Consider the following 13,867-nt stretch of genomic DNA (forward strand, 5'->3'; position numbering starts at 1 on the left):
TCCTTAGTGTCTTGGTTCCCTCTCTTCAACTCTAGGATTCTTTTGGGTGCTACCAGGATTTTCCCTCTGTGTTATGACCTAGAAACTCTCAAGTCTGTATTCTGGGACAGTCATAGTGCCATCTCATTTATTTCTTATCTATTAGGTCACTGACCTTCATTATCTGATGTTCATTGTTGTGAAAATCTTTATTTTGTTTATTTTAGTCTGGTGGTTGTCGTTGTTGTTTCAGGTAAGTGTTTAAATCCGGTACCATTATTCTGTGGTGTTAATATCCTGCCAAAACAAAGTGCCACAAAGTGGCTCATTTAATAAAACAACAGAAATTTATTCTGTCACAATTTCTAGAGATTGGAAAGCCGAAATGACAGTGTTAGCAAGATCATGCTCCACTTGAAGGCTCCAGAATCCTTCCTTTTCTCTTCTTACCTTTCAGTGGCTTCTAGTAATCCTCGGTGTTTCTTGGTTTATAGCTCCATCGCTCCAGTCTCTCCCCCTATCTTTACATGGCCACCCACTCATTGTATCCATGTCCTCTCCTATTCTTGTAAGGACACAAGTCTTTGGAGTCACGGTCTACCCTAATCCATTAGGACTCATCTTAACTGATTACCTCGACAAAGACCCATTTCCAAATAGGGTCAAATTCTGAGGTTCTGTGGGACATGAATTTTGGGAGAACACTATTTCAACCCATTATAGCTCTCTTGGTTGCATGCAGAGGTCTACAGTACTTGTTTCTACCAGCCATACTAGATAAGCAACCTCAGATTCAGAGAATGTAACTTGCCCTACCTAGATGGGATTATACTAAATATTGATTATAAATTTTAGTGTGGGATGTGCTGACTATCTTTGATGTATTTTAGATGTATTTGATGTATTTTAGATCTGTTCCCCTAATATTAATATCACAAAAGGCTTGTTTCTCTGCCTGAAACCAAGCAAAATGCTTAAAAACTGGGAATTAAAAATTTGTGGTGTATATTTTCTGATTTAAAGTGTTTCTTCACTAAATAAATCAATTTCCGTAAATTTTTTTAATGCAATTGCTTTGAAAAAGCAAATAGTACACCTTGTGTGTGTACCATGTACTTTTTCTTCTAATTCTCTTATTTTATTCTGTTTCCAGCTTCAGATTCCTAACTAGTTAGTGCTCTGCTCAATATACAGTTAGGAATTTGAATCTGGAAACAGAACAAAATAAGAGAATTAGAAGAAAAAGTACATGTTACACACACAGGGCTGGAAATAATGCTTATGAAGTACATCAAAGATAGCACATCCCACACTATTTACAGGGGACACCTTGTATCTGTGGAAAAACAGCATGGAAAATGGAGTCAGAACAATCCTGCAGCATGGAAAATGGAACCAGAATGATCCTGCCGAAACTTCCTAATGAGAACAGCCCAGTCAGTTGATCTTAAGGTTGAGCATAGCTGCCACAGAACCCCTGCGCTGCTCCAGAGATGCTGTGCGATGCTTACGTGCCGCTAACATAGAAGGCTAAAAGCGTCCAAGGCCTGGAACAGTCTGTGTCCTGGGAAAACTCAGCTTTAAAACATTTTAATAATGCCTTGCATGGAAAGTCAGCATGTGTAATAGTGTAAATATGTGAGCTTTGGATTCTGATGGGCTTGAATTTTAATTTAACTCCATCACTTTTTTGCTGTCTAGGTAGGGCAAGTTATTTACCTTCTCTGAATCTGAGGTTGCTCATCTATAAAATTTATAATCAATATTTTCCCATTAAAATTTTCTTAAAGATGAAATGGTGTACTGTTTATATGTCAATTAGTACAGTGCCTGACTGTATTAGTATGTTTACATATCAATTAGTACAGTAGCCCTAATTAGTATGAATTACCTTTACAGCTCAAATATTTGTTAAGTAAATTAAATATTTACAACTATTGCATATATTTCTTACTTTCATAAAGGTATAGAGGTGGCTTATAAGAATACGTGAAATGCTAAAATAATGAGTAAACCAAAGCCATAGGTTTGTGTTGATCATAATAGCCTACAGATTCTGACAGAAACCTTTCAGGTCTTCACTCTGAAACTTCCTGTCAGTCAAGGCAAATGGAAAACATTATATGCTACAGATTCTCACTGTCAAAAGGGAAGAATCATACGGGTTTCTTACGAGAACAGAAGCATTTTTATTATAGGTATCTAAAAGAAATTTTGCTTAGAGTTAGTAGACAGTGCCTTAACTTTGTCTAGTATAATATTGTGTTACTGAATTCCATATGGCGTTTTCTGTTGTAACTATCAGAAAATCAATTGGAATATGTAAAATAGATTTTAGTATCCTCATACCTAGTTCTAGCTATACTATACATCTTGGGTTATAGTTCTTTTGTTATTGTTAGTTAACATACAGTGTTAGTTTTAGGAGTGCAATATAGTGATTTAACAATTCCATACAATACCTAGTGCTCATCTCTGCAAGTGCACTCCTTAATCCCCATCACCCATTTAACCTATCACCCACCCATCTTCCCTCTGGTCATCGTTAGTTTGGTCTTAGATTCTTTTTAACATAGCAGCTCCTAGTTATTGAAGTTTTACCCTGTTTTCTACATGTATAAAATTATTTTTCCTTGTCTGCCTGTTTTATTATTTATTATCGTATACTTTTAATGCCATTTGCTTACTATTAAGCTCTAAACTCTAAGAGGGTAAGAATCATTAATTTGGTTTGTGTCCTCAGCATCATAAGAAAATTATTTTATATATATATATAGTTTTATTTTATATAACATATATATCTATTTCTCAGTAATAACAAATGTTTCCTAATGAGACAATTAATAATAAATTAAAATTTTCAAAATAATGTTATCTTCTTAGAACTGCATCTGTTACTGTGCTGAGTAATGATTTATTAAATTGTTGATTCAATATGCCAGTCATTTAACTCTCATCCATTTTACTCTTCCAGTTGCTCTTTATTTGCTTCTGAATCTTGCTGAAGACACACGTACAGAACTGAAGATGAGGAACAAGAACATAGTTCACATGCTGGTGAAGGCTCTTGATCGGGACAATTTTGAGCTGCTTATTCTAGTTGTGTCATTCTTGAAGAAACTCAGCATTTTTATGGAGAATAAAAATGATATGGTAACTTACATTTAAATAGTCCATGTTCACCATTTTCAAGTTAGGATGTTTTGATAAAAGTAAACACATTATCCCCCTACTGAGATAATTCTGAATGAAAATTTTACAAAAGCAGTAACTCACTTAAATGGCTTCATTAGGAACTATATTCCTTATTAGTTCGTATTCCACTTAATTGAAACTATCTGCATAAAATTTTTTTCCTAACGTATTACATAGGATGAATCTTTCCATATTAAAAATAATATGTAAAAAGTAATTTAAATTTCAGATACTGCTTCAGAATCATTTGGCTTACTATTTTCCCTTACATTATCTTTTCTTCTACATTTCTGGTATTAGTGTGTGGAATTACAATCTAGACCAATCTCTCCTTTTGACCTACCATTCCAATTGGTAGCCACAACCTATTGATTCTCCTTCTTAAGTATCTCATGAATTTATACCTTCTTTCTGTTCTCAGTGCAGTTGTATTAGTTCATGCCCTCTTTCTTTATGCCCTCTTAATTTTCTTGTTTGAATTATTATAGTAGGTTCCTGTTTGCCATCTTATATTGTGTTGATACAATGGTTTTTAAGAAATACAAGTTGATTATATAGTATTTATCCTTCTGAAAAATATACACAATTCAGAAATCATGTAAAGATAGAATAAAAGTTATGTTTTTTTCATGACATTAAAGTCTAATGTAACTGTTACACTAAATATTTCATATATTAATCATAACTTGATTTCAGATATTTAAGTTGTTTATAATTACAGCTATCATAAATAACACCTGAGTGAAAATGTTTGTATATGCATCATTGTCTATATTTCTTTTTTTAAGATTTTATTTATTTATTTATTTGAGAGATCGAGAGAGAGAGTAGGTGTACATCAGCAGAGGGAGGGGCAAAGGGAGAGGGAGATGCAGATACCCCCCACCCCAACTGAGCAGGCAGCCTATCCCAGGACCCTGAGATCATGACCTGAGCCTAGGGCAGACAATTAACCCATTGAGACACCCAGCCACCCCTCGTTGTCTATATTTCTGATTAATTTCTTAGATTCCTAGAAATAGAATTGTTAGATCATTGACCTTTACATTTTAGAAGTATATTCTAATACAGGTCATTATATGACTGTGTATTACTGGTATAAGTGGATTCTCCTTCAGAGAGTGTAAACATAGAGTATTTCTGCCTGCTCTTTTTTCTTCTTTTGAAGTTAAATGAACTAGGAAGTACCTTATGCTCATTGTATGACACAGCATGCTTTTTGAAAATCTGAGACTCATTTATCAGATTTAATAAGTGCCTTGAATTCTGGTACTTGAAATAAATGATACTTTATTTTAACCACAGATATTTAGTATCTGTCATTTTCATCACTAGTATATAATTTCACAGTATTCCTGATATTGTTTTAAGATTGAATTTATTTCGAATAATAACATTTTTTGTCTTCATTGATCTTAAGAATATGATGAGATGGTGATATATATATATATACAAACACACACACACACACACACACGCACTCTCTCTCTTGAGTAGAGTGTAGCTAAATAATTGCTTCCCTTTGCTATAAGTTGAAGTGTGTTTTCTTCCATTTACATGTTTAGATTAAGTTCACTTTAGTAGGTTTGCAAAATTCAGATTGATTTGCCATCAGCATGTGTCTACTATGTTTTGGTTGAATTTATATTTAGGAAATAAACTTGTTCATTCTATCAGAAATGATCTCAAAATTATTATTAGAATTCATTTTCTTGTAAGACCTTAGGTTTGAAAGATACCATATAAATTGTCTCATCAAATCCAACTTTTTATTGAGAAGGAAAAATAGAGGTTCAGGAAAGGTCGTTCATCCAAGGTCATAAAAATGATGTAATTAGCCAGATTTTTACATTTCATCTTTTATTGGGGAGGAAATGCATTTTATTTAAAGGCATTGTATAGAATCAGAATCTTCAGAGCTTGGGGCACCTGGGTGGCTCAGTGGGTTAAGCCTCTGCCTTCATCTCAGGTCATGATCTCAGGGTCCTGGGATCGAGCCCCGCATCGGGCCCCGCATCGGGCCCCGCATCGGCTCTCTGCTCAGCAGGGAACCTGCTTCCCCCGCTCTCTGCCTGCTTCTCTGTCTACTTGTGATCTCTCTCTCTGTCAAATAAATAAATGAAATCTTAAAAAAAAAAAAAAAAAGAATCTTCAGAGCTTGACTAGACCTTACATACATGTCTAGATTTAGCTAATTTTGCAGATGAAGTAGGAGAAAATCAGAGGTTAAGTAATTTGCTCAAAGAAACGTCTGCAGGTATTTGTCTTCCTATTCTTTCTCTGCTCCCAGAGGAGGGAAAAAAATATCTTTATGTTAAACACATACACACACACACACACACACACACACACACACACGTATTTTTAGCAAGATTAGTAGTAAGCAACTTTTAGATGTTGGCTTCCAGAAACACTGAAAAAGAATTATTTAAAGGCTGAAATAAATTTGCTAATAGATTGTTGATAAACTTTATAGAAAACATTGAATAAAAGTACTAATTAACTACAAATTCCATTTTATAGACATAGAATTGAAAGGGCATTGCATGTTGAGACAATTACTAAATTTAGTTTTGGGGATTGAGCTTTTATCAATCAGAAACAGATGATTAGAAGGCTATGTCTAGTGCTTAACCATCTGATTGGACTACAGGATACATATTTCACATTCCATCTACTGCAATGTAAATACAAATTAATTTTTTAAAAACTCTCCAGTTACTTTATTATTAAGTTTGCTATAACAACCAGTGTGTACTGTTGCTATTTTAAAAGAAAAATAATAACTTGATTTAATTAGTAACAGATGAGGCCTGTGGAGGTTTTATTTAAAAGGGGTGGAGAGAAGGAATGGTTGCTATATTTGTGAGGTTGTGTTATTTGTCTGAATAAAGTGTTCATTTTACTGTTGATGTGAACTGACACTGACCTTGTGTTTTGGAGTTTATATATATATTTATATTTATATATATATATATTTATGTATTTATTTAAAGATTTTATTTATTTATTTGACACAGAGAGAGAGATGACAAGTAGGCAGAGAGACAGGCAGAGAGTGAGGGAGAAGCAGACTCCCCACTGAGTAGAGAGCCCGATGCGGGGCTCGATCCCAGGACCATGGGATCTTGACCTGAGCCAAAGGCAGAGGCTTAACCCTTTGAGCCAGGCGCCCCTAGGAGTTATTATATTTTAAAGGAAATTTAGTTCACTTTAAAAAAGTCAATTAATGATTTAAATTGTGTTTGCATATTTACTAAATAAATACAATATAACAAAAAGAATAAGTCCTATTAGAATATGATTTTAAGGGGAACAAGAGAAAGGATACATATTCCTTAGATTGCTTACTTTCCCTGCATCAGGCAGGGAGTCTGCTTGTCCCTCTGACCCTCCACTTCTCCTGCTCTCGCTTGCTCACTCTCTCTCTCAAATAAATAAAATCTTTAAAAAAAAAAATACAGTCCAAAGGACTAAAGTGATTATTCTTCATTTCATTACTGATATTGGTAATTTGTTTCTTCTCTCTCTTCCCTGTCCCTCTTTTTCTTTTTTTGGTAGGCCATTATTGATTTTTTGGAATATATTTTCACTGTATTCAGAATTCTAATTGACATACTTTATAAATATCACTCCATTATTTTCTGACTTTTACAGTTTTTGACAAGCAGTGTAATGTAATTCTTATATTTGTCTTCTGTATGTAATGAGTCTTTTATTTTCTACCTACCTCCAAGATTTCATCTTTGCTTTTCAGCAATTTGAACATATGTCTCTCTAGGCATAAGTGTGTGTTTGTGTGTGTTGATTTCTACTTGGGGTTCTTTGAATTTATATCCATGGTTTGATTCTTTCATTATTTTCGGAAAATCCTTAGCCATTATCTCGTCAAGTATTGCTCTGTGCCATTGTGCCCCTCTTCTACTGGATTTTGGTTATGCATGTTAATCCATTTGATATTGTCTCATGACTCTTAGATACTATATTACTGTTTTATTCTTTTCATCTTTCTCTCTCTCTCTCTCTCTCTCGTTTTTTTTGGTTCAATTTGGAAAATTTCTATTGACCTACTTCTAGGCTTACTTATTCTGTCATTATCTATTTCGGGTCTGCTAATGAACCCATAAAGGTTTTCTTTATCTCTGTATTGTGTGTGTTTGTGTGTGTATGTATTTAACATGTCCTTTTTTTTATTATTATGTTGTTAGTCACCATACAGTACACCATTAGTTTTTGATGTAGTAGTCCAAGATTCATTGTTTACGTGTAATACCTAGTGCTCCATGCAATACGTGCCCTCCTCACCGGGCTCACCCATCCCCCGACCCCCTCCCCTCTAAAACCCTCAGTTTGTTTCTCGGGGTCCAGTCTCTCATGGTTCATCTCCCACTCCGAACCCCGCCCCCTTCACTTTTCCCTTCCTTCTAATGTCCTCCATGTTATTCCGTATATATTTAACATTTCCATTTAATTTTAGTATCTTTCTCTCTGCAAATTCTCTGTTCATTTATGTTATCCATTTTTTCCAGTAGAGCTTAAACATATTAATCATTTTAAATTATTACTAAATAATAATTCCTTGATGTTGTTTTAAATCTTCTGATTATTATACAGGTCATATCTAAGTCTGTTGTGTTAACTGCCTTCAATGGGGTATTTTCTTGCTGTTCGTGTATCACAATGTCTGATTGAAAGCTAGATATCACATTAGCTGAGTCGAGATTGAGATAAATACTATTTATGTCTGGAAATGGGCAGACCTTTTTTCCTAGGCCTTTTATGTGGGCGGTTAAGTCATTCTTTTTTTTTTTCTTTTTTCTTTTTTTTTTAGGTTAAGTCATTCTTGTTGGGAGTTGAGATGTATTTGGTTACCCTCCCTGCGTTATGAGCTCACACTCGTGTACATGACTTTGTCTTTCCAGTGCAGAGGGTTTTTCTCAGTGTTCATGTTCCACCCTCCACTTAAGACTTTCCTGATATATCTGTGCTTCAAAGAGGACCTCTCACTTCATGTTAACCCTCTTCCAACAATGTACTGCTATTCCTTGTTACTCAGCTTTTGCTAATCTGGTACCAAGGTCAGTTGTCGTTCTAATTTAGCCTTAGGTCAGTCTTACCCTGGTTTTTTTGTTGTTGTTGTTTGTTTGTTTTTTTACTTTTAGAACATATTTATTACCCCAAGGAAGAATCTTGTACCCATTAGCTATCACCCCACAGCTCCCCACCCTCCCAGCCCATTAGCTATCACCCCACAGCTCCCAACCCTCCCAGCCCTAAGCAACCACTACTTTCTGCTTCTATCTATTTGCCAATTCTTGACATTTCCTCTAAATGGGCACACAATATGTGGTCTTTTGTGACAATATGTGGTCTTTTTGTGGTCTTTTTTTCTTTCATTGCACATCATGTTTTTAAGGCTTATCTATGTAGTAGCATGGATCAGTGCTTTATCCCTTTAAAAAAAATTTTTTTTTTATAAACATATAATGTATTTTTATCCCCAGGGATACAGGTCTGTGAATTGCCAGGTTTACACACTTCACAGCACTCACCATAGCACATACCCTCCCCAGTGTCCATAACCCCACTCCCCTCTACCGACCCCCCCTCCCCCCAGCAACCCTCAGTTTCTTTTGTGAGATTAAGAGTCACTTATGGTTTGTCTCTCTCCCGATCCCATCTTGTTTCATTTATTCTTCTCCTACCCCCCTAACCCCCCATGTTGGATCTCCACTTTCTCACATCAGGGAGATCATATGATAGTTGTCTTTCTCTGACTGACTTATTTCACTAAGCATGATACCCTCTAGTTCCATCCACGTTGTCGCATGTGGCAAGATTTCATTTCTTTTGATGGCTGCATAGTATTCCATTGTATATATATCCCACCTCTTCTTTATCCATTCATCTGTTGATGGACATCTAAGTTCTTTCCATAGTTTGGCTATTGTGGACATTGCTGCTATAAACATTCGGGTGCACGTGCCCCTTCGGATCACTACATTTGTATCTTTAGGGTAAATACCCAGTAATGCAATTGCTGGGTCATAAGGTAGCTCTATTTTCAACTCTTTGAGGAACCTCCATGCTGTTTTCCAGAGTGGCTGCACCAGCTTGCGTTCCCACCAACAGTGTAGGAGGGTTCCCCTTTCTCCACATCCTTGCCAGCATCTGTCATTTCCTGACTTGTTAATTTTAGCCATTCTGACTGGTGTGAGGTGATATCTCATTGTGGTTTTGATTTGTATTTCCCTGATGCCGAGTAATGTTGAGCACTTTTTCATGTGTCTGTTGGCCATCTGGATGTCTGCTTTGCAGAAATGTCTGTTCATGTCTTCTGCCCATTTCTTGATTGGATTATTTGTTCTTTGGGTGTTGAGTTTGCTAAGTTCTTTATAGATTTTGGATACTAGCCCTTTATCTGATATGTTGTTTGTGAACATCTTCTCCCATTCTGTCACTTGTCTTTTGGTTTTCTTAACTGTTTCCTTTGCTGTGCAAAAGCTTTTGATCTTGATGAAGTCCCAATAGTTCATTTTTGGCCTTGCTTCCCTTGCCTTTGGCGATGTTCCTAGGAAGAAGTTGCTGTGGCTGAGGTCGAAGAGGTTGCTGCCTGTGTTCTCCTCAAGGATTTTGATGGATTCCCTTCTCGCATTGAGTTCCTTCATCCATTTTGAGTCTATTTTCGTGTGTGGTGTAAGGAAATGGTCCAATTTCATTTTTCTGCATGTGGCCGTCCAATTTTCCCAACACCATTTATTGAAGAGGCTGTCTATTTTCCACTGGACATTCTTTCCTGCTTGGTCGAGGATTAGTTGACCATAGTGATGAGGATCTATTTCTGGGCTCTCTATTCTGTTCCATTGATCTGTGTGTCTCTTTTTGTGCCAGTACCATGCTGTCTTGATGATGACAGCTTTGTAATAGAGCTTGAAGTCCGGAATTGTGATGCCACCAACTTTGGCTTTCTTTTTCAATATTCCTTTGGCTAGTCAAGGTCTTTTCTGGTTCCATATAAATTTTAGGATTATTTGTTCCATTTCTTTGAAAAAAATGGGTGGGATTTTGATAGGGATTGCATTAAATATGTAGATTGCTTTAGGTAGCATAGACATTTTCACAATATTTGTTCTTCCAATCCAGGAGCATGGAACATTTTTCCATTTCTTTGTGTCTTCTTCAATTTCTTTCATGAGTACTTTATAGTTTTCTGAGTATAGATTCTTAGCCTCTTTGGTTAGGTTTATTCCTAGGTATCTTATAGTTTTGGGTGCAATTGTAAATGGGATTGACTCCTTAATTTCTCTTTCTTCTGTCTTGCTGTTGGTGTAGAGAAATGCAGCTGATTTCTGTGCATTGATTTTATATCCTTACACTTTACTGAATTCCTGTACAAGTTCTAGCAGTTTTGGAGTGGAGTCTTTTGGGTTTTCCACATAAAGTATCATATCATTCGCGAGGAGTGATAGTTTGACTTCTTCTTTGCCGATTTGGATGCCTTCCATTTCTTTTTGTTGTCTGATTGCTGAGGCTAGGACTTCTGGTACTATGTTGAATAGCAGTGGTGATAATGGACATCCCTGCCATGTTCCTGACCTTAGCGGAAAAGCTCTCAGTTTTTCTCCATTGAGAATGATATTTGCGGTGGGTTTTTCATAGATGGCTTTGATAATATTGAGGTATGTGCCCTCTATCCCTACACTTTGAAGAGTTTTGATCAGGAAGGGATGATGTATTTTGTCAAATGTTTTTTCAGCATCTATTGAGAGTATCATATGGTTCTTGTTCTTTCTTTTATTAATGTGTTGTATCACATTGATTGATTTGTGGATGTTGAACCAACCTTGCAGCCCTGGAATAAATCCCACTTGGTCGTGGTGAATAATTCTTTTAATGTATTGTTGAATCCTGTTGGCCAGTATTTTGGTGTGAATTTTCGCATCTGTGTTCATTAAGGATATTGGTCTATAATTCTCTTTTTTGATGGGATCCTTGTCTGGTTTTGGGATCAAGGTGATGCTGGTCTCATAAAATGAGTTTGGAAGTTTTCCTTCCATTTCTGTTTTTTGGAACAGTTTCAAAGAATAGGAATTAGTTCTTTAAATGTTTGGTAGAATTCCCCTGGGAAGCCGTCTGGCCCTGGGCTTTTGTTTGTTTGGAGATTTTTGATGACTGTTTCAATCTCCTTACTGGTTATGGGTCTGTTCAGGCTTTCTGTTTCTTCCTGGTTCAGTTGTGGTAGTTTATATGTCTCTAGGAATACATCTATTTCTTCCAGATTGTCAGATTTGTTGGCGTAGAGTTGCTCATAGTATGTTCTTATAATTATTTGTATTTCTTTGGTGTTAGTTGCGATCTCTCCTCTTTCATTCATGATTTTATTTATTTGGGTCCTTTCTCTTTTCTTTTTGATAAGTCTGGCCAGGGGCTTATCAATCTTATTAATTCTTTCCAAGAACCAGCTCCTAGTTTCGTTGATTTGTTCTATTGTTTTTTTGGTTTCTATTTCATTGATTTCTGCTCTGATCTTTATTATTTCTCTTCTCCTGCTGGGTTTAGGCTTTCTTTCTTGTTCTTTCTCCAGCTCCTTTAGGTGTAGGGTTAGGTTGTGTATTTGAGACCTTTCTTGTTTCTTGAGAAAGGCTTGTATGGCTAGATATTTTCCTCTCAGGACTGCCTTTGCTGTGTCCCACAGATTTTGAACCGTTGTGTTTTCATTATCATTTGTTTCCATGAATTTTTTCAATTCTTCTTTAATTTCCTGGTTGACCCATTCATTCTTTAGAAGGATGCTGTTTAGTCTCCATATATTTGTGTTCTTTCCAAATTTCCTCTTGTAACTGAGTTCTAGCTTCAGAGCATTGTGGTCTGTAAATATGCAGGGAATGATCCCAATCTTTTGATACTGGTTGAGACCTGATTTATGACCCAGGATGTAATCTATTCTGGAGAATGTTCCATGTGCACTAGAGAAGAATGTGTATTCTGTTGCTTTGGGATGAAGTGTTCTGAATATGTCTGTGATGTCCATCTGGTCCAGTGTGTCATTTAAGGCCTTTATTTCTTTGTTGATCTTTTGCTTGAATGATCAGTCCATTTCAGTGAGGGGAGTGTTAAAGTTCCCTACTATTATTATATTATTGTTGATGTGTTTCTTTGATTTTGTTATTAATTGGTTTATATAGTTGGCTGCTCCCAGGTTAGGGGCATAGATATTTAAAATTGTTAGGTCTTCTGGTTGGACAGACCCTTTGAGTATGATATGGTGTCCTTCCTCATCTCTTATTATAGTCTTTGGCTTAAAATCTAATTGATGTGATGTAAGGATTGCCACCCCAGCTTTCTTCTGATGTCCATTAGCATGTCCATTAGCATTAGTACATTGTTTCCCACCCCCTCACTTTAAATCTGGAGGTGTCTTTGGGTCTAAAATGAGTTTCTTGTAGGCAACATATTGATGGGTTTTGGTTTTTTATCCATTCTGATACCCTGTGTCTTTTGATTGGGGCATTTAGCCCATTAACATTCAGGGTAACTATTGAGAGAGATGAATTTAGTGCCATTGTATTGTCTGTAAGGTGACTGTTCCTGTATATTGTCTCTGTTCCTTTCTGATCTACTACTTTTAGGCTCTCTCTGTGCTTAGAGGACTTCTTTCAATATTTCCTGTAGAGCTGGTTAGGTGTTTACAAATTCTTTCAGTTTTTGTTTGTCCTGGAAGCTCTTTATCTCTCCTTCTATTTTCAAAGATAGCCTAGCTGGATATAGTATTCTTGGCTGCATGTTTTTCTCATTTAGTGCTCTGAATATATCATGCCAGTTCTTTCTGGCCTGCCGGGTCTCTGTGGATAAGTCCGCTGCCAATCTAATATTTTTACCATTGTATGTTACAGACTTCTTTTCCCAGGCTGCTTTCAGGATTTTCTCTTTGTCACTAAGACTTGTAAATTTTACTATTAGGTGACGGGGTGTGGACCTATTCTTGTTGATTTTGAGGGGGGTTCTGTGCACCTCCTGGATTTTGATGCTTGTTCCCTTTGCCATATTAGGGAAATTCTCTCCAATAATTGTCTCCAATATACCTTCTGCTCCCCTCTCTCTTTCTTCTTCTGGAATCCCAATTATTCTAATGTTGTTTCGTCTTATGGTGTCACTTATCTCTCGAATTCTCCCCTCATGGTCCAGTAGCTGTTTGTCCCTCTTTTGCTCAGCTTCTTTATTCTCTGTCATTTGGTCTTCTATATCACTAATTCTTTCTTCTGCCTCATTTATCCTAGCAGTAAGAGCCTCCATTTTTTATTGCACCTCATTAATAGCTTTTTTTTATTTCAACTTGGTTAGATTTTAGTTCTTTTATTTCTCCAGAAAGGGCTTTTATCTCTCCAGAGAGGGTTTCTCTAATATCTTCCATGCCTTTTTTGAGCCCAGCTAGAACCTTGAGAATCGTCATTCTGAACTCTAGATCAGACATATTACCAATGTCTGTATTGATTAGGTCCCTAGCCTTTGGTACTGCCTCTTGGGTTTTTTTTTTTTGTGGTGAGTTTTTCCACCTTGTCATTTTGTCCAGATAAAAGTATATGAAGGAGCAAATAAAATACTGAAAGGGTGCCAAAGACCCCAGGAAAATGCACTTTAACCAAATCAGAAGAGATCCCAAATCGTGGGGGGGAGAAAGGGGGTAAAAAGAAGT

At 36.3% G+C, this 13,867-nt stretch overlaps 1 protein-coding gene across 3 annotated transcripts in view; it reads left to right on the top strand.

The window, feature by feature from the left end:
• Positions 1 to 13,867, top strand: part of KIFAP3 (kinesin associated protein 3) — a 178,687-nt gene that overhangs the window by 52,678 nt on the left and 112,142 nt on the right. For all 3 annotated transcript variants that reach the window (XM_080823969.1, XM_080823971.1, XM_080823970.1), the window contains exon 9: positions 2,954 to 3,132. In XM_080823969.1, the coding sequence (XP_080680095.1) occupies positions 2,954 to 3,132 (179 nt within the window). The remainder of the gene's footprint in view (positions 1 to 2,953; positions 3,133 to 13,867) is intronic.

Source organism: Martes martes, assembly GCF_963455335.1.
Source record: "Martes martes genome assembly, chromosome: 15".
NCBI classification, from domain to species: domain Eukaryota; kingdom Metazoa; phylum Chordata; class Mammalia; order Carnivora; family Mustelidae; genus Martes; species Martes martes.